Source organism: Protopterus annectens, chromosome 2.part1 (assembly GCF_019279795.1).
Source record: "Protopterus annectens isolate FY-2018-M chromosome 2.part1, PAN1.0, whole genome shotgun sequence".
NCBI classification, from domain to species: domain Eukaryota; kingdom Metazoa; phylum Chordata; order Ceratodontiformes; family Protopteridae; genus Protopterus; species Protopterus annectens.
In genome coordinates, this window is record NC_056729.1 from 581,287,364 (window position 1) to 581,314,004 (window position 26,641).

Sequence of the window (26,641 nt, forward strand, 5' to 3'; positions counted from 1 at the left end):
GGGGAAACCTTACACTCTTTGAGAGAGCACTTCCACTGGGAAGGCCAAGACTTTCAGACTCCAAGAAAAGGCTTAGGGAATTTCTCTGGTTACCTCAGCATAGACCTTTGGCTATCCCTCCTGTTTTGGAGGTATTGGATGATGTCTACTCGGAGGCCTGCCTTAATCCTGATTCTCTGCCTCCTGCACCAGTTAAGCCGGATAGGTATTACAGAGTACCTAATTCTCATCAGTTCCTCTACAAAGGCCATAATGCAGACCCTGAAACTATTTCTCAAGGCCCTAAAGGAATTAATGCCTCCACGGCCAAGAATCCACTTCCTGCGGAAAGGGAATCTAGATCTCTAGAAAGGTGGGGTAAGAAGGTTTACACCTCGGCCACCCTAGCCATGAGGGCCTTAAACTGCCAGTTTCATATGATTAAATATCAACAATTTCTGTTATCACAATTAAAGACCAAAATGTCACAGCCTGAACAACCAGATTTAAAAGAGTTGCAGGATATGATGCATAGTGCTGAACAAGTGGGTAAGCACACCTTACAATGTGGTTATGATGCCCTAGAGGCCTCCAGCAGATCGGCGCTACGGATCAGTCATTCGCAGACATGCATGGCTAAGGGAATAAAATCTACCAGACCAGGTGAAAGCAAAAATTCTGGATGCACCTTTACATAAGGATGTTCTTTTTGGTGCTAATGCTGAGGATATATTACGTAAATGGAAGAAAAAGCAAAATCTATGCAAACTGTCAAAGCTTTCTTACAGGTTCAGCCACCAAGGTTCAGCAGGAATTGGCCTTCAAAAAACTGGTCCTTTCCAACCACTGACAAGACCCAAAGAGGCAGATACAGACGCGGAAGGGGCAGAGGACAACCCCAAGGGTCCTACAGAGGCAGACAATGGCAATCACCAACACCAAGAGGTGGTGACGACAGTGCACAGCAGTACAGAAAGCAGACTCAATGACTCCCTCATTTCCATGCCAAGCAAAATTCAACTGGCAGCACCTTTGGGAGGAAAACTGGCACTATTTGCAAACAATTGGCATATTGTCACAACAGACAAATGGATTCTGGACATAATAAACAGAGGCTACAAATTCCATTTTCACACTCTTCCAAAATGAGAGGCATGCCAAACCTACCACAAAATCAAAGGGTAGAGGCACAACTACAAATTGCAAAGCTCCTAAACATGAGGGCTATACAAAAGGTACCTACGCACCAACAAGCACAAGGTTTTTATTCAAGGCTTTTCTGGTGCCAAGAAAAGGAAGCGACTGGAGACCCATTCTGGACTTATCCATTCTAAACACATTTCTTCTCGTACCAAAATTCAAGATGCTCACATTACAGCAACTCCTTCCCATGCTGGGCAAGGGGTTTTGGCTGGTAACATTGGACCTCAAGGAGGCATACCTGCATGTCCCAATCAGACAAAGTTGCAGAAGATACCTCAGATTTCTTGCAGGTTCAAACCACTATCAATTCTCTGCATTGCCCTTTGGCTTATCTACTGCACCCAGAGTATTCACCAAGTGCCTGGCATCAGTGATTGCATACTGCAGACTTCAAGGGATACAAATCTACCCTTATCTGGACGACTGCCTGATCCAAGCGGACAGCAAACACGTACTTCTGAAACACCTGGCATATGTGACACGCTTACTGCTTTCTCTGGGATACACCATCAACAAGGAGAAATCAAAGCTAACACCCTCTCAGAAAATAACCTTCCTGGGTGCCAACTTGGACACAAACACCCAGATGGCTTACCTTACAACAGAAAAACAAGGGCAACTATCTCATTACTTAAAAATGCTTGCAAAAAGTACCAGGCTTACTGCAAGGAAAATCCTGCAGGCTCTGGGATTCATGGCATCTTGCATTCTTCTAATCCCATGTAAAGCTGCACATGAGGAAACTTCAATGGTACCTAAAAAATCTATGGTCTCAACACAGTCACAGCTTGGAAGTGGAGATTCCAATAATTCCCTGTCTTCAAAAGGAATTCATATGGTGGGCCCAAGCATGCCAAGTAAACACAGGCCTCCCATTCTGCAAGCCTCAAGCTACACAAGTCATAACCACAGACGCTTCAGATTACGCCTGGGGAGCACACATGAAGGACAGGTGCATTCAGGTCAGATGTCCCCAAACAGAAAAGCATCTTCACATCAATCAAAAAGAAATGCTGGCAGTAATAAATGCAATCTCAGCGTTCAGAGAATTCCTGCATCCAGGACAACTGCTCATAAGAACAGACAACACCACAGTAATGTGGTACATAAACAAACAAGGAGGAACTCATTCATACCCCTTGTGCAGACTAACCATGACTCTTTGGAACCTAGCTCTGGAAAGACAAATGGAACTTCAGGCTCAGTACCTGCCAGGAATGGAAAACACACTGGCAGACACTCTGAGCAGGCATATGACAGACCCTCATGAATGGAAGCTACATCCACACGTATTCACAGAGATTGTTCAAGCGTGGGGAGGCCAGACATAGACCTTTTGCCTCCCACAAAAATCATCAATTAAAAAGGTTTTGCTCAAGGACCTTCCACCCAAAGGCCTGGAAAGTGGACGCTCTTTCATTCACATGGACAACTCGGTCAGTTTATGCATTCCCACCACTACCTCTACTGCCCAAGGTACTTTTGAAAGTAAGAACAGACAAGCCGAGGATGATACTGATTGCTCCAGACTGGCCGAGACAACACTGGTATCCACTCTTGAGGAGCCTAACACACACTCCTCCGTGGCCCCTGCTTCTAACACCTCTACTGCTGACGCAGAACAATTTCAAAACCCTTCACAGTCAGCTGAAAACTCTCAGCCTAGCTGCATGGAAAATTCCTTAACATCACATCAGACACTACTCTCCAAAGAAGTGCAGGATGTCATTTTGGAGCCAGAAGACCATCTACTAGAAAGCTTACTCCGCAAAATGGAAGTGGTTTTGCTGTTGGAATGAAGAAAGGCAGGACCCTAGAAAATTAAACCTACCTCAGATTTTACAGTACCTAGCTGAACTTTTGAGCAATGGACTTTCATTTTCCTCAATCAAAATACATGCCTCAGCAATCTCTGCGGAATTCAACATGGATCCTCCTTTATTCTCACACCCACTCCTACGACAGTTCCTCAGAGGGGCTAAGAACATAAGACCTCCAAGGAAACAACCAGTGCCAGCTTGGGACCTTAACTATGTACTGGAAAAATTGACATTGCCTCCCTTTGAACCAGCTGCTTCAACAGAATTACAATATTTGTCCTGGAAAACAGCTTTTCTCCTGGCCATCACTTCAGCTCGTAGGGTATCTGAGTTACAGGCCCTCATGGCGGTGCAGCCATTCCTCATATTCCATCAGGATAGGGTTTCCCTGCGTACCAACCCTTCCTTTATGCCTAAAGTGGTATCTAGGGTAGCCTTAAACCAGGCCATACACCTTCCTACCTTCTACCCTAACCCTCAAAACAAGGGCGAAAGGCTGCTTCACTCTTTAGACATCCATAGGCAGCTACGTTATTACTTGGACAGAACCAAATCCTTCAGAAAATCAGATCAACTCCTAGTTTCCTATGCTGTGGGGGGTCAAGGGAAACCTGTAACTAAACAGACCATTTCCAAGTGGATTGGTCACTGCATACGCTTTTGTTACTCCTATCATGGAAAGCTTGTCCCTACTGGTATCAGATCCCACTCCACTAGGGCCACAGCCACCTCTACAGCCTTCCTCAGAGGAGTGCCTACTAAAGATATCTTGGAGGCAGCCACTTGGAGTTCTGTACATACCTTCACAAAGCACTACCATCTGCCTTTATACTCCAGAACAAGAGCAGGCTTTGCTACTGCAGTTTTGCAGGGCATTCTAGCTCAACCCAGTTCCCTATAGTACCTACCACCCTATGCATAGCTTTGGGATTCTACCCATATGTGATTACTGCAGCTGTAATGCACGATGAACATAGTACAGTTTTGTACCTACCATAAATGTAGATGTTCGAGGGCTATTACAGCTGCAGTACAGGTTTCCCACCCTCCTTCCCCACTTGGTAAGACCTTGGGGTTTGAATAACTATTCATACCTGCTGACTGGGTTATCCTGCTATGTTTTATTTGCTTACTTTTGTGTATTAGACTAATTTATGTATTGCCTTCCTTTTGGGGGCACCTGACATCTGGGGCAAGAAAGACTGAAGAAGATGGCGTCGGCTGTGTCTTTTATACTCTAGCCTTCCTGACGTCAGAAGAGTACGCGACAACAACCGACGCCGGACCAAGACTTTGGAATTCGGCCGACCGAGGGACCGCCTGCCGGCTGAAAACCCATATGTGATTACTGCAGCTGTAATAGCCCTCGAACATCTACATTTATGGTAGGTACAAAACTGTACTTTTTCTAATGCACTAATCTAAGATTTCCAATTTAGTCTTACCTCCAGTAAGCTAACATGGACTGTTCCTCGTATGTCTCTTGTACCTGATAAGTTTAACAGAAATGGAAAAAAAAATGGGCTATACTGAGAACAGTTTTCCCAGAAACAATACAAATGCAACTGTTTGTGAAGTGGGATGCATTTTTATTTGATCTATGGATGCTGTATACAGTTGGGAGACTAATCTGTCCATGGCTTGAAGTTTATCCCAACTACTTACTCCTTAGGAATGCTTTCCAAAGTAAAGAGGAACTTGTCTGTGCCTTCAGAGTGGTGCAGACTTCTTATACCGTTTTTGTTTTTTTCATATGATAGTGCCATTTTATTGTGGGTTGCTGTTTTGCTTTTCCTGTGATAACTATCCCCATTCCTGATATTTCTTTTAAGAGACTGGTATATTACCTACTAACGTGACTTGGTGGGATTTGTGTTTTGGTGGATAGACAGCAATCATTTTGCATTGTCATATTTCCTTGTATCATGTACACACAGGAATGCAGATGTGGATCAGGGTGTATGTTCTATAATCTTTAAGAATATTGCTGTTTCAGAATCACTTGACAGCAGTACAGCATGGATTCTGGGGCAGAGCATAATCTGTTGCATGAGAGGATAGTAGTAAATGTATGTTACAGACTGCACTGAAGATTAGGCTTTACTCCTGCTGTCTATCATCAAACTCTCCATAGCCATTTGGCCCATTTGTTTCCCATTATTGGGGCAAGGGTCATCTGGGAGGAGCCATCATTCAGACAGCCATTAGGGGTGGTTTACAATTGCAACATAGAGGCTTGGAAGTTTGATCAGAACAAGTCCAAACTTAAAAAAAACTCTATTCAGAATACCGAAGATAGGCAATACTGACTGTTCGACTTTGCCTAACTTCTGTACCATGTTAGTGCTTGTTCCTGGGTCCATAATGGTAAGGTTTTCCAGAATTCGATGTTATACTGGTATTGTATACCTTCAACATTACGTGCTTTGGAAGTTTGTTTGGGGGATTGCAGTAGTCAAGCTTCCTAGCCTCATCTATGTAATAGTAAACCATCAGGGATTGTTCGACATTCTGTCTTTGGTTTCCACCATTCCTAATGCATACGTCTGCCAAATCTTAGGAGAAGAATGTGCAATGGGATGACAGCAAAGGATGTCCCCTCACTTCTGCAAGGGTTGTTCCCTCCAGACATCCCTTCTCACCCCCAAGGTATGAACAGTGAGCTTCCCAGCCTCCAACAGGAAGTTAGCACTGCCTTTTGTACCTTTACATACACCCCCCCCCCCCGGGAGAGGCAAGAGAGCCACACCTCTTTACTTCCCTTCTTTGTGCTGGCTTCTCCATTGTCAGGGTCACTGGTCACAGCCAGGTCACCTAGGCTGCATTCAGAAATCTGTTCCCCTGCAGTACAAAGCCAAGCTAAGTGAAGGGGTAATTGCTGACTTTAATGTGAGAATTGAGCTTCTTGTTTGACTGTGTCTTATCCTGCGTACTGTAAGAGGGCTGTAATTTTCTTCTTGGTGTACTGCATGTAACTCTACTAAAGTTTTTATTTCTGTATTTCAGAGACCTCTTCTTGTAACTAGCAAACATTTTTCTTCATTTCTGGAAAAGAACTGCCCTATAGTTAAGGAAAAATACTATCCAACACTTTGGTGTGTGGAAGGCCATCTGCAAACGTTGGTACGACCATTAATGAAGTCACGGCCAAGAGTCACCTATAGAAAGTAAGCCATCATCTCAGTTTGGTAAGGAAAAGAATATGTAGTGCACTCAAATTAATCTTGCATGTTGCATGACAGTGAGGATCACACACAGCTATATTATTGTGGCGGAGAATGTGTTAACTTTGCAGTTCTACCCACGTATAACTATAGGTGATATATAAAAAAAAAATGTGAAAATTAAGTACATTTTTATGTAAAAGGAACAAAGTGCACTTTAAAATGTCATACTCTAAAGAGAATTGTAGAACCGGTATGCCATCTTTATGAAGTGACATTTTTGGGAGGGCTTTTCTGAGCCTTACATCTGTACTGTTACTGAGGATCTCATATTGACAGTTTTTGAAATTAATGACTTAATATTTTTCATATGGAAAGGCTTCCATTATTGGTGTACAACTTACTGGTAATGCTCAGAAAAATAACTCCTATATGGGTTTGTACGGAAATTGCATTGCACCATCCAATGATTTTATTTATAAAGATGCAAAAGGAAGTTACTAGGGCAAACAAATTACAAGACAAATGTGTTTGGAAGATCCAACCTTAAATGCATTCCATGGAACTGAATGTATAACAAATGTGATGGCCAAGGCTGTTGATGCAGTATAGAGATTTTGGCACTGTGTTTCAGATGCATCAGACTGAACTAGTGGCCCAGGTGCTGGAGGAACCAGCCCAGAGGGTGATGGAAGTGAATGGCCAACACCATCTCACCCTTTCTGAGGGTATGGTGTTGGCAGAGTTCCACAATGGAAACTCCACCTACAGGAAGGATTACAGGACTCTCATCTAGAGCCTCTGGGGAGTAATTTTTGTGGAACTGTGTATGTGCAGAACTACGCACCTGCAAAATTTCCAGTGTAGCAGGCATTGCATAATGCTTTCCAGCCAACAGGGTGAGAGAACATAAATTACTCTACTTCCTGCTGGGTGATGGTTGTTATCCTCAGATGTAATTTCCCTTTCTCAGTATCCTAGGATACCAGACGTCAGGAGAAATGAGTGGGCCAACAGGGAATAAGGGCTTAATATTTGTTTGGTGGACAGGGTAAAACAGTGCTGTGTTGCAGATGGGAATGGTAATATCACTTTCACACCTTTCAAAATCACCCATTCTTTGCTCTAAAGCAATAATACCAGTGTCATATACTTATCTGTGGTCATCTGTATCCCTCCCTTCTACTGTGCCTTAGTCCCCTATCACCCTTGTCCTTATTTGTACGGATGACAGATTACCCAGATTCAATCCAGTAATAGTACCGAACTGATTCCCTCTGTTTCCCTTCCTTATGTGTCTCGTCTAGCTGCTTCACCAAAACCTACTGTTAGCTTCCGCTCTCTAGTTGCTTTTGTACTGACTGAGAAATACCCAGTCCTGCTGTTTTCTGATGTCATAAATGTGATAGCAGAAATGACCTAGTGTCAAATGCCTACTAAGCAGAAACCTGTAGTTCTTATTTGATTCTTTGCATATAAAATAATAGTTCCTCACCCACTTGCCCACGACACATCTTTCATCCTTTCATCCTACCCACTGTTCAAACTTTTATGAAAAATGACAAGATTTTTAGGAATTTTATTCTCAATTTAGATCATGCATTTCATTTGGGTTGTTCATAATATATTTAAATGTGTTATAAAGTAAATTAATTTATATGGATTTCAGTCAGTGTATTAAAATGTATTAAAAATATACAGGATATTGTGACTTATGATGAGAGACATTTAATCATTAATAGAACGTATGTGTATGTGCATGCACATGCACATACACGCATCTTGATATGCTCTATTATGTTTTACAATTGGTATAGGTAGGAAAACAGAAAACAAGGTTAAAAATTATTAAATCATAATAAACCAATATATCCACCAGGCATTTGTACAAGTTAAAATAATATTTGCTTCACAGTGTGTAGAACTGAAAGAAGCAAATGTCACTGACCTCTACCTCTCATCCTTTGTACTTGGTATCTCCCTAGTTGTGTGGTTCTTGTAGAAGTGGATATCAGTTTCCCACAATTAGTCAGTGATACAGTTGATGGTGAAATTTGCCATTTAACCTTTTTATTTGATAAACTGTTCTTAGAGTTTTTTATAAGTTCATAAACTTGAGGATGGCAGACTGTTTCCCTAAATTCAGGGAAGTCCAAATAGAAGTGCAGACCTAAACCTGATAAGGTCATTATGTTGCTTAAGTAAATTCTCTGTGTAATCCAGGGATGGAACATTCCTAAGAGACTAGATTTTCTTGTGAGAGAAATATTCATACCTAGCTGTAGGTTCTTCTGCAGACTCAATTATTTCTCACATCTGTTGTGCTTTACTGCATGACCATAACATATGTTTGATATCTGCTATTCACAAGCCATATTTAAAGCAATAACCACCTGCTTCAGCATTCATTTTAAATGTATCAGTAAAGTGTTGTTTTTAGACACAGTAAATGTAAATTAGGTATAAGGGTCACTCTGAAGGATTTTTGTCATTTGGCAAACTATTGACCATTACCTTTGATATAGCAGGTAGTTTGCTGTCTCTCAAATAAAGGTAAAAAAAGACTCCTCCCCAATCCTGTGATTTCATCTCAACCAGACACAGTAATTTACCATCATTGTGTGAACTGGGAAACAAATAGTTTATTTCTGGTGAATAACTGAATATAAATTTAGGATTATTAGCAAATGGTTTGCCTGCATTGATCTTTAGTAACTAGCCTAAGAGAATAGAAAGATGAGCCCAAGCCTTCACTGACATTCCAGTCGGGGAGTTGAAGATTTCACCCCTCTGTCTCCTATATCAGTAAATCAGGACATTCCCAGTACCTGCCCCCTTCCCCTTATATCTAGGGATCAGGTCATCACTGCTCTGTCAAAGGCAAAAAATACAGCCTCCATGGGACACGATAACATCCCAGGCTGCATCCTACATGAACTCAAGCAGGAACTTGCAGCACCGTTAGGCAGTCTATTCAACCAAAGCCTGAGTACCGGCTTCATCCCAGCTGAGTGGAGGACAGCCACTGTCATCCCTTTACACAAAGGTGGAGTGTCCACCAATCCTGGAAATTATAAACCCGTCAGCCTAACTAGCTTGATCTGCAAGGCCCTGCAACGGATTATCTTGGATCTCAATAACAAGGACATTGGCAACCTCCAAACACTCAATCACACACAGTTTGGCTTTGTCAAGGGGAGGTCATGTCTGTTAAATTTGGTCGACTTTTTTGAGACAGTCACCAAAGCCATGGACGAGGAGAAGACAGTGCACACCGCTTACCTTGACCTGGTCAAAGCCTTCGACACTATTCCCCACTCGGGCATAATAGATAAACTCTGTCAACTAGGCATCAATCTGTATGTTACCAGATGGGTAGCTAACTGGCTCACTGATAGAACCCACCTAGTCAAAATTGGGGAAGCCACCTCAAGCAGTAGACCCGTATCAAGTGGCGTACCGCAGGGTTTGGTCTTGGGCCCTCTTGTTATTTGGGATATACTTTTCTGAGGTGTAGGCCAAAACCAGTGGGTTATGGCTTACCAAGTTTGCAAATGACTGGAAGCTGGGCACTGTCATCAGTTCTCCTAGTGACGTGGACATCCTCCAAGAGGGTCTCACCCAAACAAATGACTGGTGCCAGAAACATGGCCTCAAGCTGAATACAAAAAAAGCATCATCATCCCCTTTGGGAAGAGTGACATCCCCACAAATTATCACATTACATCCTAAACATGCAATCAGTCCTGAGGTATTTGGGTACCCAGATTGATAGCAACCTGACTTTTGACCACCATGTTGCTTCCATTGTACAGAAAGCTTTCTACATGGCCTACCTCATAAGTAAGAGTATCTCATCCAGGGACAAGGAGGTCCTAACATCTCTGTATTCTTCCCTTATAAGGGCCATTATTGAGTACAATGCCCTATTCAGCATATACGTCACAAAGCACATGCAGCAGCTGGAGAGACCACAGAGGTTCCTCACCAAGAGAATCCAGTGCTTCAAAAATCTACCATACACAGATAGGCTAAAAGCCCTATCCCTCTACTCAGTTTCATACAGACTCCTCAGAGGTGATCTCTGTCTGGCATACAAGATGATCTCGGACCCTGCCTCGATGGGACTGCTGCATATCCGCAAGTCAAGCTCCACTTGAGTAACCAGCATGCATGGCTTCAACCTTGTCTGTGACATCAGTAGGACTTGCTGGCGGGACAAATTTGTGTCCCAAAGACTCCCCCATCTCTGGAATAGACTCTCTCCATATCAAGCAGAGTACCTTTTTACCCCTTTTAAGTGCAACCTGGATAACTGGATGGGAAATAGTAAATACATCCCTGGGATTCCACCCGTGTCCCTGCTGGACAGGACATTGGGTGCTGATTTGTCTAAACATGGGCTAAACTCTTGGCTAGGCTTGTAAGGGCCTCAGGGCCAATAGCCTAGTAACTTCCTATGATCCTAAGATGTGTAAGGTAAATATAAACTTCCATATTGCTATTTTTTGTGATAACACTGACCTTTCATTTTTTGACTGATAGTAGTTAACAGAGCAGCCACAATGTGAAGTAGAAGTTTTTGAAATTAGGAATTGATCACTACTCTCAGAAACTGGGTGACACAGATTAGCATGTGCATTTATAAGGTAGTTTTATTTTCCAAAGAAATTGCTGAACTAATTTAAATATATGGGAGAGCCACCCTTCATTAAGGAATTTAATGTATGGGGTGTTAGCAGTGGATGACATAATTAGGGTAAACTGCTATTTTATTTGTAACATTCATTCTTCCTGGAAATGAAAATGGAAGTCTAATTGATCTGTCAAAGTTAGATATCAGTCTACTTCTAAAATTATTCAAAGTTTAATTTTTCATAAGTTGAATATCAGGACTCAAGTAAGTAAACATTTATTTAAACCTGAACTGGCCCCAATCCAATTCTTGGCGTGAGATTTCAATTAAAGTAATGTGAGTGTGCAGAGGAGTTGGAAGTACCTAGACATTACCTATATTTAGCTTATACGTATAGTGATTTCTGTATATATCTGTGGTCTCCTCCAGGACTGCAAAAAAAAAAAAAGAGATTTACTGGAATACTAAGAATGAGCAGGGTGACACTACTGCATAAGCCAGATGTTCAGTGTTCACTAACAGAACAGAAGAACATTGCATTATTTTGTAAATCTTTCTTATTATGGGTCTTCGAACTGACTAAAAATAAGAAAAGTATCCCTACCAAGTTTCAGAATCCAGAGAAAATGTGCTAAGATGAAGACTCTTTTGGCTGTAACTTTAACTATTGGTGAGTATAGACCTTTTTCCATAATAAATGAAATGGTTTGGAAAGCCCATAATGTCAAGACTGATAAAGACAAAGACCAGCTTTCATTGTCAGAAACTATCCCAGTGCTATGCAGTCCTATGACCCAAGGGCTGTGTACATATTTTACGTTAGCCAGAATGTGAAGTGTGTCATAACCAGACTGGAAGGATTGCAACCTTTAACAAAATCACCTTGTTCAGTACTCTGCAGCTTTCTCCAATTTTTTATAACAAGGTAGATAAAGTATAGTATGCATTTTGGGTTCCATATTTGCAAGGAAAACAGGCTTGTACTTTAAAGGTTAGGATAAGTTCTTCCCTCATTTGGGAATTACTGCAAAAGAGCCTCCCAATAAGCAGAGGTGCTAAGAGTAGCTAAGCAGAGAATACTGGAAAAAAGCCCACATAAGAAAGAGAATTTGTTAATCTTCTTGAAACGATCTGGAACCAGTAAGCATCTAGTATGTCACTGTTGAGTTAACTTTCTCAGCTGAAATAGAGGAGCGAAGAAAATCCACATCTTCTCTTGACAGGGTAGGGGTATCTGAGCTAAAGTTAAAAGGTAATGTCAAGCTCTTGAATTAATAAATAAGAATGGGTTTGAAGTGTCCTGGACATGGGCACTCAATAAATGGAATCCTTGGTATTGAATAGAGTATGTGTGGTATTATATTGGGATAAATGGCTAGGCTTGAAATGATCTCTAGGTCAATAGCCTAGTAATCTCCTATGATCCTATTTGGGAATTTCCATGGATTGTCCCTTGGATGGTTTAATGGTACACCTAAGTTTATGTCTCTTAAAGATGGAATTTGATGGTTCCTTTTTCTCAGATTCTAACAATTTAGCAAGGATCTTATGTTGATGTTGTTCAAAATCCCTTTATAATATTTTATATTTAATAGCATTTGGTTCTCTTAAGTGATCTAGGAAAAGAGCCATTTCATTTTCATTTAGATTTATTTCAGGTTTGAAATCTATTATTTTGTGTGACTGGGCCAAAGCAAAGTGTTTGTTTACCTGAGACTCAGTTGACAACCATATTGGCATAGGTTCTTAGAGTACTAGGCTAGCTGCCCTTGGAGGCAATTTTAAGCCTAGCCATTTTCTCTTCTGCATTGTGTTGTGCATTATATTATTATTATTATTTTATTATTATTATTATTATTATTATTATTATTATTATATGGCATTATAGTCATTACTATCTCTGTTATGTATATTTTATTTTTCCTGTTTTATGTCCATTTATCAAAATCTGATATTTTTTACATTTTGATCATTAAAAGCTTGCATAGCCCTTATCGGACTCAACTTTTATATCCAAAATAAACCTCACAGGTCTGAATACTAACATCTTCTCACAAATTATAAACCTAACAAAACCCCAGGCCTAAACCCTTAACTCCTGCTGTGCGGCAAAACTATGGAACTCCCTTCCTTTAACTATCAAAACTGCTACTAACCTGCACTCCTTCAAAACCTGTATAAAAGAATACTTCAACAAAGCTTGAATTTGCTCGTGTATGAGCCCAGGCTGAGGTACTCTTACACCTTTTTACCTCTGCTCTCTCTCTATCCCCACTACTAACTTACCCTACCCTGCCTTCCTCTACACATACTCCCCTGAGGTTACACTCGTACCATTTCCACATCTATTCCTACTATCATCTCTAAAGCACCCTCTCTCTCTCTACTCATACTATCCTATGTCTTCACCAATATAATCTGTTACCATATTTCATGACTTCTAAATAATCATTATGATAATCATCTGTTATGTAAATAATGCTGTATCTTCCTATTATCAGGCTTTCCATATAATTTATGCTTGAACACTATGACTTTATTATGTCTGTTGAGTTTTTATTCTGACAAACTAATGTGTAGTTTTTCAAATTTTGTGCTTTAATGTTTATTGTTCTCATTCTGACAAATTAATGTGTTGTTTTCATATCCGTGCTAGAATGCTATGATTTTATTATGCCAGTGTTTAACAAAATCAACATCAGAAGTACATATTCCTATATCCACTTATGTGCTTTTAGAAGGTGAAGATGTAATGCAAACAAAGTTTATTAAATGCACTTTCAAGCCTTTGAAAGTTTGCTTAACAGTAACATAGCTGACAGCCCAGAAAAAGACATGTTGTCCTGTTGCTGACCATCAACCAAGGCATGTAAAACAATATCAATTGTTCTTGTAATGTGGAAACTACAATAGGAAAGAATTCATATATCCATCAGAGCAGCCATTATAAATCCAAGCTGGTAAATGGCAGAGTAAAAAGTAATGTAGAACTGAGTCCAGTGCAAACCAACAATACCAGACATCCTCTGTCAGAGGTATGTCTTCTGTTCATTGTTTGCATACTCTCACTTGAAGATGTATACATAGATTTTTTTATACTCCTAAAAATTAAACAAATTTTATAAAAATGTTGACAAAAAGTGTTGGAGATGTGACCAAATAACTAAAGCTAATTGGCATCATATTGATTGTATTTCTTTAATACATTTTTGAGAAAATATAGACCATTTCTTAAAAGCCTTGTGGACTGACAAAATATTTTTAGACAAATGTTTAGTATTGTACAACTTTTCATCTAATCTGTTCAACAAAAAGAATGATTACTATCTGATTTGGAAAATTTTAGCGGTCACAAGGAAAACCATCACCATCAACTGGCAAAAAACAATGTACCTCTCTTTGAAGAATTACTTCCCTTCTTGAAGGAGTTATTCAAAAAGAAATCACCATCAAAAACTGAGATCAACTTCAGTGTCTCCATTAGTATTACACTTATTGGATCTAAGGGAATGATTTTCAGTGGCTTACTCTCCCCCGGATTCACTATGCCCTGCACGGCATGCAGGATCAGTGCAGGAGCTCTAGCAGGCAATATGTCTGCCGTGCGATCCAGTAACAGCCTGCAGGGGCGTGCATGAGAGCACCTGCACTAATTCTGCACAGACGAAGACCTTGTATGCAAATCACCCCATTTGCAGGAGAAATCCATGCAAATGAGGTGATTTTGCAATCCAGGACTAGTGCAATCAGCAGAAATGTACTCGGTTAGTAACCAAGTACATTTCTGAAAAATCCAAAACTGAGCTGTGGCAGCTCCAAATAAAGGCTGCATATCATTGAGGAAGCATGCCAATGGCCAAGTATAAGGCCACTGGCATTGCAGACAAATCAAAAAATAAAAAAAATCAACTTTTATTTTATACATCGCCGATCTCGGCTGTTTAAGCGTAGGGCAGTGGCGTGCAAATGGGATCGGGGGGAAAATAATAAAATAAACTTAAAATAAGCATTCTAACTAAAATCAGTATTCTCCCATGCAAGTAAATGGCAGGCAGAATACAATCCGGCCAGTAAGTAGTGGTTGCTAAGGGGGGAGGCTCAGTTTGAGACATGTAACTATGCATTAGCAGGCAATCCTATGCAAATGAGGGGAAGGATAGCGAATCCCAGTTTTCCCCAGCATGTGAGCCAGGTCCCAACAGTGTAACAGTAGAAATAGCCTGGTGAAAGTGTAGGAGTTAGGTGACATCATGGGGGGTGTGTCAGGCAACCTGTAAGCGGACTGGAGCCCTGTGGCTCGGGTCTGCTCCCAGCTTAGCAGAGCTTAACTAGGGGGTGTGTCTAAACCTGCATAGCACTCTTTACAAAGCCTAAATGGGTATGTGTGCTGCTCACCGTGAATTACAGGAAGAAAAAAGAGGTGAAACCTGGAAATAGCAGCAGTGTGCACATTTGAGCACTCTGTTTGCACGGTGCATACACGGGCTTAAACAGGAAGGCGGTGGGAAGGGAAAACAGCAGTAGGAAGTTAATCAAGGAGAAGTAGCTTAGCTGGCAGGTGAAATTTATCAGAATCAGCCAATTACACAGGCAGCAGACCAGCCCAGCCCAGAACACTACTATAAATTAAGCAAACACCTTCACCTCTGGTTTCTCTCACACTCTACACCACCGGTGTAAACAAGTGGGGAACTTTTAACACTCACAACAGCAAAATGATAGGGGCTGGAATAGCTATCATACAACTTGTGGAAGAGGCTGAGGGTGGTGAGGATGTGAATGCTGCTGACCAGCCCACAGTGAGGAGACTGAGAAGAGTGTACAGACCCAGGGTAACCTACCAGGGCTACATGAGCTGGAGATAGTGGAGCACTACAGGGTGGACAGGGACCTCCTACAGCAAATTGTTGAGCTGTGCCGGCCACACCTGACACACAGAACTAATAGAGGGGAACCCATCCCAGCGGATACTAAGGTATGTGTAGGCCTAAGAATACTAACTACAGGTACCTTCCAAAGGCCAACTGGGGATATGATGGGGATTTCACAGGCATCAGCATCCAAGGTACTCTACCAATTCCTGGATGCCATGTTAGCACATGTCGGTGAGCACGTATATTTCCCCAACACCCGTGAGGCATTAGCCAGCAATATGTGTCTCTTCTACCAAATAGCGGATTACCCTGAGGTAGTGGGTGCAGTAGACTGCACACACATATGAATCAAATCACCACCCGGTGAGTGGGGTAGGGTCTACATCAACCGCAAGGGCTTCCCCTCCATCAACTGCCAGGTTGTGTGCGATGCCCAGGGCATGATAATGAATGTGTGTGCTGGCTGCCCTGGAAGCTGTCACTATTCCCACATCTGGCATCTGACGCAGCTGTACCAGAGATTTGCCAATGGGGACATCCCACATGGTCACCTAGTGGGGGATGCTGGATACGCACTGGAGCCTTGGCTGATGACACCCATCAGAAATGCACACACACCCGAACAAGAACTACATAATGAAGCACACGCACAAACAAGAATCATAATAGAGTGTGTGTTTGGGATGCTCAAGTCACGGTCCCGGTGCATGGACACTTCTGGTGGAGCCTTGCAGTACTCACCAGCTACATGTACCCAAATTGTCCTTGTATGTGCCATGCTACACAATATGATCCTGTGGAAACAGCTGCAGCAGGAACAGCACGGGGCAGGGCCACACAGCCCCACACCAATGCCAAGGCCTGCACAGGCACAGAGTGACTCGGAGGAACAACAACCTGAGCCTGCCCCAGTAGGCAGAAGGAGGTGTGCCCAGTATGTCCTGGCCATCACAAAGAGGCAACGCATAGCACATACACTGACACAGGAGGGACCCAGGGAATAACACCTCTGTCCGATTCTCACATACAGTAAAAGGGATGCCAAACATTACACTACCTGTGCCTAACCATGTGTAGGGAGTGTACTATGTGCATCCGACATAGGCAGCCCTGCAGCACCACCCTCAATACTGGGACACCCACAAGGTAAGTGACTCTCACATGCCAGTCAAGGGGGAGGTCACATACCCAACACCAGTCACAGCCACCAGAACAGATGTAGACAAACACAAACAAAGGCTGTGCTATGGCCTCTGATTGAGGTCTGTGGGTAACCCCCCCCCCCCAGGCCTACACAGACAGACTACAGCAGGTCAGTACATTGGTATGCCTCTAGCCAGCATGATAGGTAAGACTACAGGCTGAAATGGAGTACCTGACATACCAGTAGAGTCCTAGCAAATGTGTGCAAGTGTCAGGTGTGCTCCCCCCATCCTATGTAGAAATATAGTAACAGTCAGGTGTGCCCCCCCAATCCTGTGTAGAAACGTAGAAATAGTCAGGTGTGCCCCCCCTTCCTATGCAGAAATGTAGTAACAGTCCATGTCAAGTGATCGACGGAGACCCTGCAGAGACAGCATGCTACCTGTAGGTGTACAACACAAAGGTCAGCAATGCAGTACAAACTACCTGGACCCGATCCACCCATACAATACAGATGGCCATGCTGGGCTTGCCCACACACTTAGAGTAATGAAGGCAATGTTAGTCAACAACATACTGAAAGGTCATACTGGGCATGCTCACACACTTAAACATATGAAGGCCATGTCTGCAAACACCAGTGGACCAGACATATCTGGCAGCCGCAGATGTTAGTGCAGACACTCCTCAGTATGAAGGCCATGTCTGCACACACAGTGGATAATAATAATACAGGCATATATGTAAGGACAACACACTATGATAAGCTAAAGGTAGACATACATAGATGTGTGGAAGAGGGTGACTATGACAAGGAGCCATCCAGGGCTCTCCCACCCACACATAGCCAAAGGCCCACAACCACACGAGGGTGTGATGTCACACACTACAAATACTAGCCACTGGTGTCTGTCAGCATTACAGAGTATGTGGTGCACATGCCAGCTGTGCAACATGACTGTTCAAGGAAGTAGTCATCTAGCAGCTGTATACACGGACCTGTGGAATATGACCCAGGTTGTGCCCGCATGTGACATATCAACCCCGAGATGAATGGGTTATGGCCCATGCACATACACTGCCCTCCCCATAGCCCCACTATGGCAAGCCTACTGAGGTCATCTACTGTGAAATAGACCTTAGGTGAGTTGTATTCCATTAATCTCTGTGGCATGTCCCATAACTGTGCACTGCTGTAGTATGATAAACTAGTTAGGTAGGAGTTCAACTCCAGCCTTGGCAACTGCGTGTTTGTGTCTGTCTGAGTAGAGAGCAATGCTTTTTAGGGTGGTCACACTCCCTAATTGCAATGCTTTACTTTGGTAAGGCTGCTGATGTCATCCACCTAGAAATACATCCCTGGATAGGTTGTATTCCAGTAAGCTCTGGCGTATGTCCCATAACTGTGTACTGCTGTAGTGTGATTAAGTAGTTAGGTAGGAGTTCAGTTCCCAGACATGGCAACTTTGTGTGTGTGTGTGTGTGTGTGTGTGTGTGTGTGTGTGTGTGTGTGTGTGTGTGTGTGTGTGTGTGAGTGCATGTGTGTAGTTGTTTTTGTGTGTAGAGAGCATTGCTTTTTAGGGTAGACACCCCCCCTACAATTTAAATGCACTAGTTTGGCAAAGCTGCTGATGTCATCCACCAAGAAATACACATCTGGGAAAAATGTAGCCCAGTAATCTCAACATGTCCTGTAACTGTGTACTGCTGTAGTGTGATAAATTAAGTAGGTAGCTGTTCTACTCCCAGACATGGCAAGTGTGCTTGTGTGTGTGTGTCTGTATGACCCTGTCTGTGTAGAGAACAATGCTTTTAGGGTAGTCACACTCTATACAATGTGTATGCTCTACTTTGGCAAAGCTTCTGATGTCATCCACGTAGAAATACACCTCTGGGAAAGATGTAGCCCAGTAATCTCTGTAGTATGTCCTATAACTGTGTACTGCTGTAGTGTGATAAATTAGATAGGTAGCTGTTCTACTCCCAGACATGGCAAGTGTGCGTGTCTATCTGACCCCATCTGTGTAAAGCGCAATGCTTTTAGGGTAGTCACACTCCATACAGTTTGTATGCTCTACTTTGGCAAAGCTTCTGATGTCATCCACCTAGACATACACCTCTGGGAAGAATGTAGCCCAGTAATCTCCATAGCACATCCTATAACTGCGTACTGCTGTAGTGTGATAAATTAGGTAGGTAGTTGTTCTACTCCCCGACATGGCAAGTGTGTGTGTCTGTCTGTGTAGAATGCAATGCTTTTTAGGGTGGTCACACTCACTACAATTGTAATGCATCACTTTGGTAAGGCTGCTGATGTCATCCACCTAGAAATACATCCCTCGAAAGGATGTATCCCAGTAACCTGCATGGCGCGTACCCTAACTGTGTACTGCCATAGTTTGACTAAAATAGTTAGGTAGGAGTTCAATTTCCAGACATGACAAGTGTGTGTGTCTGTCTATGGTGAGCTCAATGCTTTTTAGGGTAGTCACACTCCCAACAATTCAAATGCCCATCTTTGGCAAGGCTGCTGATGTCATCCACCTAGAAATACACCTCTGGGAAGCTGTAGCCCAGTAATCTCCATAGTGTGTCCTGTAACTGCATACTGCTGTAGTGTGATATAGACCTCTGTTAAGGGTTCTATACCCATGTGTGTTGGTTGTGTATGTTTTGTGTGTGTTCCACCGTTTGTGTGTGGAGCAATGCATTTTTGGCTAGTCACACTCAGTACATATCCAATGGCCTACATTGGCAGTCCTGCTGATGTCATCCAATGTGGAATACGCCTTCAAGGAAGGAGTACTTCAGTAATCTTCATGGCGCGTACTATAACTGCGTAGTAAACTCAGTAGGTAGGAGTTCAACTCCCAGAGTGTGTGTGTGTGTGTGTGTGTGTGTGTGTGTGTGTGTGTGTGTGTGTGTGTGTGTGTGTGTGTGTGTGTGTGTGTGTGTGTGTGTGTGTGTGTGTCTGAGTGATACACCTGGGCCCAATGTGGGGCAGGTTTTGCAATTTATGGTGGCCCCTATATCACATTGCCCACTGTACAGGTTTACCAGATGTGAAATAGCTGAGAGACTGGGGTGCAATCACTTATCCATACACATGACATCATGGCCAGGCAATCACAGTTAGCAACCCCAGTATTACCCAGAGCACACTCTCACCCCATGTCACATACATACACACACATGCCGAGGCAACAGCCAATATGTGTGTAGTACACTGCATATTGGTGACTGATAGTAAGTATGGAGTGATTGCAGTGGCCTACTGATGGCATGGCACCCTGTCCATCTGTCCAAGTGGCACATACTTGCAGACAGTGCACCTTCCCCATGTTTCCCACTGGACACCTGCAACACCTGTGGTGCCATCACATGTGACCCACAAAGGACATACCATGCCTGACAACATGCCCTGTATGGACAGATGCCACCGACATCAGGGAATGCCGGTAGCATGCTATCAATGTAGGTGCAGGGTTAACCTGCTGTCTATTATCAGTTCCTGCCACAGGTGGCCACAAGTGGCACATCTGATGATAATCGGTGTACACAACATGGGCCCGACACCCCAGGTACAATTCCACATGTCACTGTACATGCATGTGGGAGGTGTGCACATCCCGGGCACCGTCCATGTCATGGACTAGGGAACACATACATGGCAGGCAATGCACAGCATTGGCCACACATAATAGCCACCCAGGTGACTGGATTGCCAATACAATACCCACCTGTGTGGACAAATGCAGAAACCAGAGGCCTGAGCCACAATGCAGACCATTGTCATGTTGTCTGATGCCAAGGTATACCCATCACCTATCCTTGTATAGCCATCTGTCACAGTCAACCACCACATACCAGTGCAGAAATGCACCCATGCATGTCAGTACTGGAATCCTGTGTGTTTGTGTGTTGTGTTATGTGTAAAATCACATCCACACTCACTACAACCCCCTGTGGCATACTGACACATGCTGTCTGATGTCAGACACCTCCCCATATCCTTCACCCATACAACCTCCAAATGACCCATGTGGTGCATGTGATACCTGTACAATAATGTGTTGTGGCAGTCCCACTACTGATGGGTTGTAATCCTGGCCCTGTCAAGTGTGTCAGTGTGTGTGTGCGTGTCCCTGTGAGAGTGTGGCTGTGTTGACAGTGGCACCTGTTCATGTGGACAGGCACATGTACATCACCAACCATATAGCTACCATATCCCTGTTGCAGATGTCACTCACCGTCATATATATGTTCTGAGGGCTCCACAACAGGTAGCCCATGTGGCGCATCCAATAACTGCACAGATGTGTGATAGCACTACATAGTCGTCTGGGGGTTGATACTCTGTGCTGGTAGGTGTGTGACACAAACATGCTTAGGTTTTACTCTCCCACCTCTCCCTGACTTGTCTTAGCCGCTGTCTGCCTGTCTGGTGGATGTGGAGACCTACACCTGCTTTGCTTCGGCAGCAGCATGTGTATTTTAAGTGATGCTCATGATCAGCTGATGGCCTCTGCACGAATTGAAGCCCTCCCCTAGTCGATTGCATGTAGAACAGCTGTGGTAACATTCTCATAGCCAATTGCATGGAAACACACTCCAATATCTACATCATGTTGGTGTTGGCCCTTTTCATTCATTGTGAGCAGGAATTAGATCTGCTGTTTGGCAAACAGCATCTCAGATGGATTGGGGATTTACCTCAAACAACATACACTGTAGAAACAGGGCAACACACAGGAGGGGGATGTGCCTGACCTGACTCCAGACTGTAAGTGCTGCTATACTGCATTTGGAGTAATGTTGGTTTAACAGTGTGTGTGTTGATATGGCTGTCCTACATGTCTCAATACTTGCCATGTCAGTTCTATGTTTATGAGGAATCACCATCTGCAGGGTCATCTGCAGACTGGGCAGTGTGTTGTGCCTTTGGTGTCATGTGTTACCCACGGAGCATCTATCTGTGGACTGCAGAAAGTAGTGTGAGGATTGCAGTCTGTAGATGTTGAAAGCTGTGACAGTTACTGACTTCATATCCCTCATAGGACATATGTTGCAACAAACCGTGTTACAACAGTAAATGTACAAGGTTATCACAGCAAGATGTCAATATTGGCCCTGTGTATGTGCTTCCAGCCCCAACTCTGTCAACCTCTGCACATTTGTCGTGCATGCAGAGGTGCATATGTGCTGTGCACCATAATTGGTGTCATCATATCTGATAACAAGCCTGTGAGATATCAGTCTGCTTACACGTTATGTATAGTGGAAGTTATAGTTGATGACATAACCTGGACATAGGTTCATAGGTTCATAGATTAGTACTAGGCTAACTGCCCTTGCGAGCCATTTTAAGCCTAACCAATTATCCCTTGTGAGACTCAAACCCTGCATCTTGTGTTTGTAAGGCAAACACCATAACCATTAGGCCACCCTCCCAACCCTACTGTGGTTGTTTGTACAGTACTGAGGTCTGTGTACTTATGGTGAATGTCGACAGTGTGTGTACTGCTAATATGCACCTTGGCCTGTGTACAGACTGTGGTAGTTGTCATCGTCCTAGGTGTCCTCCTATCTGATGTTGCATGCTGCTTCACTGTATGTTACCATATTGGCTTACATGTTTGTAGGGCCATACACACACATGTCCCATACCACAGTCATCCATCAGACCAAACTATGTAGTGGCCCAGTATATGTAGGGATAGTGTGTGAGTGGCACATATGAGGTGGTGTTGAACAGATAGCCCATATACTTTAATATTATGCTAGCTTGCCATATGTGGCTGTGGCTCTGTTCTCATTGGTTGTGATTATGCACTTTCACACAGGTGTATCTTACCCTGTGCTGTGACATGCCTGTACAGCCTGCTATATATACAGGTCCATCTGCATTCCCCCATAGGAGATGTAGGCTAGTGTTGAGCCAGTCTGCCTGTAGCCTGCACAGTGCATTGTTACATGCCTAGCAGCTTAGTGTACTTACCCAGTGAGATGTCATGTGCAGATATTTGCCAGATGTACTGCTGCCGGGCCTCCCTCAACAGTCATGTATGTCAGACAGATCAGTGGGATGCTGTACAGATGTATGTCACTGTCTAGTGGGTAGTTACAAAGCAGGCTTGTGTTACAAGAAACAAGGATTAAATTTTATCCTTGTTTCTTGTAACACCAGACTGCTTTGTGATTTCTCAGTTTGTGTTACTTGGTTGGATATCTAGTGGGTAATATGTGGCCATGGCACCCCTGTACCTGCAGGTATTACGTGTCAGGCCAGACAGGTGGTATATGTAAACCAGTTGTTATGTGCTATACCCATCTACATGGCTGTTAACATCCATGTTGTCAGGCATGGTACACATGTTTTGCACTATGGGTTCTGTGTATACCTATGGACTGTACAGAGTGTGTCAGAATGTCCACACATATTGGTCAATATCTCTGCTGTAGTCAACAGGGGCTGTACATGCAAGCAGCAGTACTTTACTATGATGCCCTTAGGATGTCTTTCTGTAGCCAATGGCACACATGTGGAAAGCAGATGTGACCCCCCACACACACACACCATGTCTATGTAGACAATTCCAGTTACAGTAGCAATAGTATATAGAACTGTAATAGTACACAAATAAAGGATATGAATTAGTTAACTTCATTTGATCAGCAACCTGTGGGTTACGGATCCGATACGGAGCCGAGCCCAGCAGCTTAGCAAGCTAAAGATCCGAGCTCCAAGCTCCACCCCCTTACCCATACTACCCTGCAACCTCCTTCCAATCCCCAGATGTTGTTTGCCGCGGTTTTGCCAAGCACGGGATTCCTCGAGCTCCAGGCGAGTTAAGTATTTTACAGTTTATAGCTAAAACTTTGGGTACTTATTTATTTGTGTGTGTGTGTGTGTGTGTGTGTGTGTGTGTGTGTGTGTGTGTGTGTGTGTATAGTATTTTTCTCTTGGGATAGATATTCATTTTCTTATTACTTTCTCTATATCCCCCTTATTCTTTGTACTTCTATCACCAGTAGGCCCCTTTTCCCTCAGGTGTGCGTGTGAGTGTGTGGTATGGCTGATAGCCAAAAACTTACCTTTTCTAAGTGCACTGAGTGTGGCCATAAGCTGTCGCCAGTGGATGGTCACACTCAGTGTGTTCTTTGCTTGGAGGTGGCCCATCTTTTCACAGGCTGCCAAATTTGTGTAGCCTTTAACCCCCGGGCTTTGAGAGACAGGAAGAATAAGCTAATTCTGGCAGGCCTTCTACCCGCCGAATCGGCTTCTCCTTCCTCCTCTCCCTCGTTAGCGACAACTGCGGCTGCGGTTGCCCAACCATCTGGACCTCCTCCCCTGGCTGGGACTCACCCTCCCACCTCATCTCAGGAAGATCGAGAGGCGAAAAAAGACAGGAAAGAGAGAAGGGAGAGAGAGAGAGAAAGAGAGAGAAGCCACAAACGGCGGGCCGAATTGGACCCCTCAGTCCCTCCCGCCAAGGTTCTCCCTTCCCCATCGAGGACTTCCAAGCCTTCCTCACCATGGCTCCATTCTCCACGCTTTTCTCCAGAGCCGGAGAAGGAGGCCCGACCATCTTCGAGGTTGTCACGTCGGCCTTCCCGACCGGCCTTTGCGGCCTAGTCCAGATCTACTAGAAGCCTCTCGGAGGCAGATATGGACTGGATGATGCGTCGCTTTTTACAGACTCAGCTGCAGATGGGAGTGTTGCTGCCTCCCCCCCCCCTCCGGGGGGGAGTTCAGCTCCACTGTTTGCCTAGATAGCTCCTTCTCCAATCCACTACCGGGTTTTGGAGTCTTCGGATCCGAGGAGCCTCGGAGTCAGGGAGTCGGCGCTGATGGTTATCGCTACCTCGACGCCGGCCATGCCCTCGAGTCTCTCAGATCCTTTTTCAGATCCGAGCTCTTGGAGTCAAGAGCCGGGCATCGGATCCGAGGGAGTGAGTGTGTCTTCGGCTCCATTGCGGTTGGAGCACACTGTCCACTCGGATCCTAGCACTTCGGCTCCGACTCCGATCCCTTTGTTGGATCCGAGGGTGCCAGCCACCTGTCTTAGAGAGGCCGGTTCCCCTTCGGCATTCAATGTTGTGGAGAGGGTTATCTCTAGAGGATCAAGACCCCTCGCTCTGTCCTCAGGATCCACCCCCGCTCCCTTGCAGCTCGGTCTGTCCTCCATCATCCAGTCCCAGGGACAGCCTGTGTCAGTGACGTCCCAGCCAGTTCCCCTGGAGGAACACAAATCCGTTGGTGAGCCCCCCTCAGACAGTCCCCCCGAGGAGATTCCTCACAAACACCTGTGCAAAAGGAGGCACTTGGACTACCCTTGAGTCCCTTACTGAGGATACCGATTTGGAGGAAGGGGAAGGTTCCCCCAAGTCATCTCCGACGACGTCTCCTTCGGAGACATTATGGAAATGCTCCACCAAAGGGGAGGGTGGTCTACCAAAAAGCCTTCCTCAGACGAGTTGGTATTCCTGGAGGTGTTGGACACAGGCCCATCCACCTCTTAGGTGCCCCCCCCCCGGCTGACCCTCTGGTCGACCTGATTACCACCAGGGCGTGGAAGGAACCGGACACTGTAGAGCCTATCCCCAGGAGGCCTGACAAGATTTTACGCCCCCTACAGACAAAGCTTCATGGAGCAAGGGTTCCCCTGTAGATGCCATGGTGGTGGCAGCAGCCACCAAAAAGGAACTAGCTCAGGACAGTTCCTCAGTCTATCCCCCTGACAAGGAGTCACGGGCAATGGACTGTATTGGAAAGCGGATGTTTGCTTCAGCTACCTTCTGTATTAGGGAGCTGAATTACTTGGCGCATGTTATTAGACTGCAGCAGGACCTGGTTAAAGAGTATGCTGAGTCTCCCCCAGAGTCCATGTCAGCCGAGGATAAACTGACTTTCTCGGCGCGTATGGCCACTTTCAAATCAGTATCAAATACATCTATGCGGCTACTCTCCCAAGCCACGGAAGGAGCCGCTAGAGCTAGCGAGTCCTATATCACCTTAAGGCGTCATGCCTGGCTCCGGCTTTGCGATTTCTTGGGACCTTTCAAGGCATCCTTCGTGAATGCACCCTTTGACGGTTCTACCCTGTTCTGGAAGACCGTTCGCGAGACGCTGGTCCAGAGCGTGAAAGACTGGAAAACTCTGTCAGATGTCAGAATCCGCTTCTCTACCCCTCAAAGGTCCTTCTCCAGGAACCAGCGAGGGCAGAAGAAGATGTGGTTTCGGAAATCTCAGCAGGCCTGGAATGCTCAGGACTCCTTCTCCCCCAGAGGCAGAGGGGGACAAGGTGGAGGCCGGCCCAGAGGCAGAGGGGGTCCAAAGAACTTTGGGTCATGGGAACCCTTTTCCGGCCAACCCATACAGCAGCCCTGAGGGGTTGCCCGACTGCTCCCCTCTGGAGGCAGTCGGGGAACATTTCTCGAGGCACCTGGCTCAATGGGAGTCCATCATGACAGATCGCTGGGTGCTTCAGATAATATCCAGAGGCTATTCATTCCCCTTCATAAACAAGCCCCCTTACTCAAGGCGCCTCCCAGATGTTCCACCCACTCAAAGGGAGGCCGCGGCTTTGGAAATAGAAAAGCTGTTAGAAAAAAGAGCCATCCAGCATGTGCCCCCAGACCATTTCGGATCAGGCATCTACTCCAGGTTCTTTTTGGTGCCAAAAAAGATGGGGGACTTAAGGCCGATTCTCGACCTGTCAACAATGAGCCTCTTCGTTGCCAAGGAGAAATTCCGGATGGTCTGCTGCAATCCATCCTGCCCCTCTTGCAGGAGGAGGACTGGATGTGCTCCATAGACCT

The 26,641-nt window shown here is 44.5% G+C and overlaps 1 protein-coding gene across 1 annotated transcript in view; it reads left to right on the forward strand.

The window, feature by feature from the left end:
* LOC122794867 (protein ABHD1-like) overlaps window positions 1-26,641 on the forward strand; it is a 406,644-nt gene that overhangs the window by 65,847 nt on the left and 314,156 nt on the right. The window contains exon 2 of the mRNA XM_044063466.1: window positions 6,009-6,169. Within this exon, the coding sequence (XP_043919401.1) occupies window positions 6,009-6,169 (161 nt within the window). The remainder of the gene's footprint in view (window positions 1-6,008; window positions 6,170-26,641) is intronic.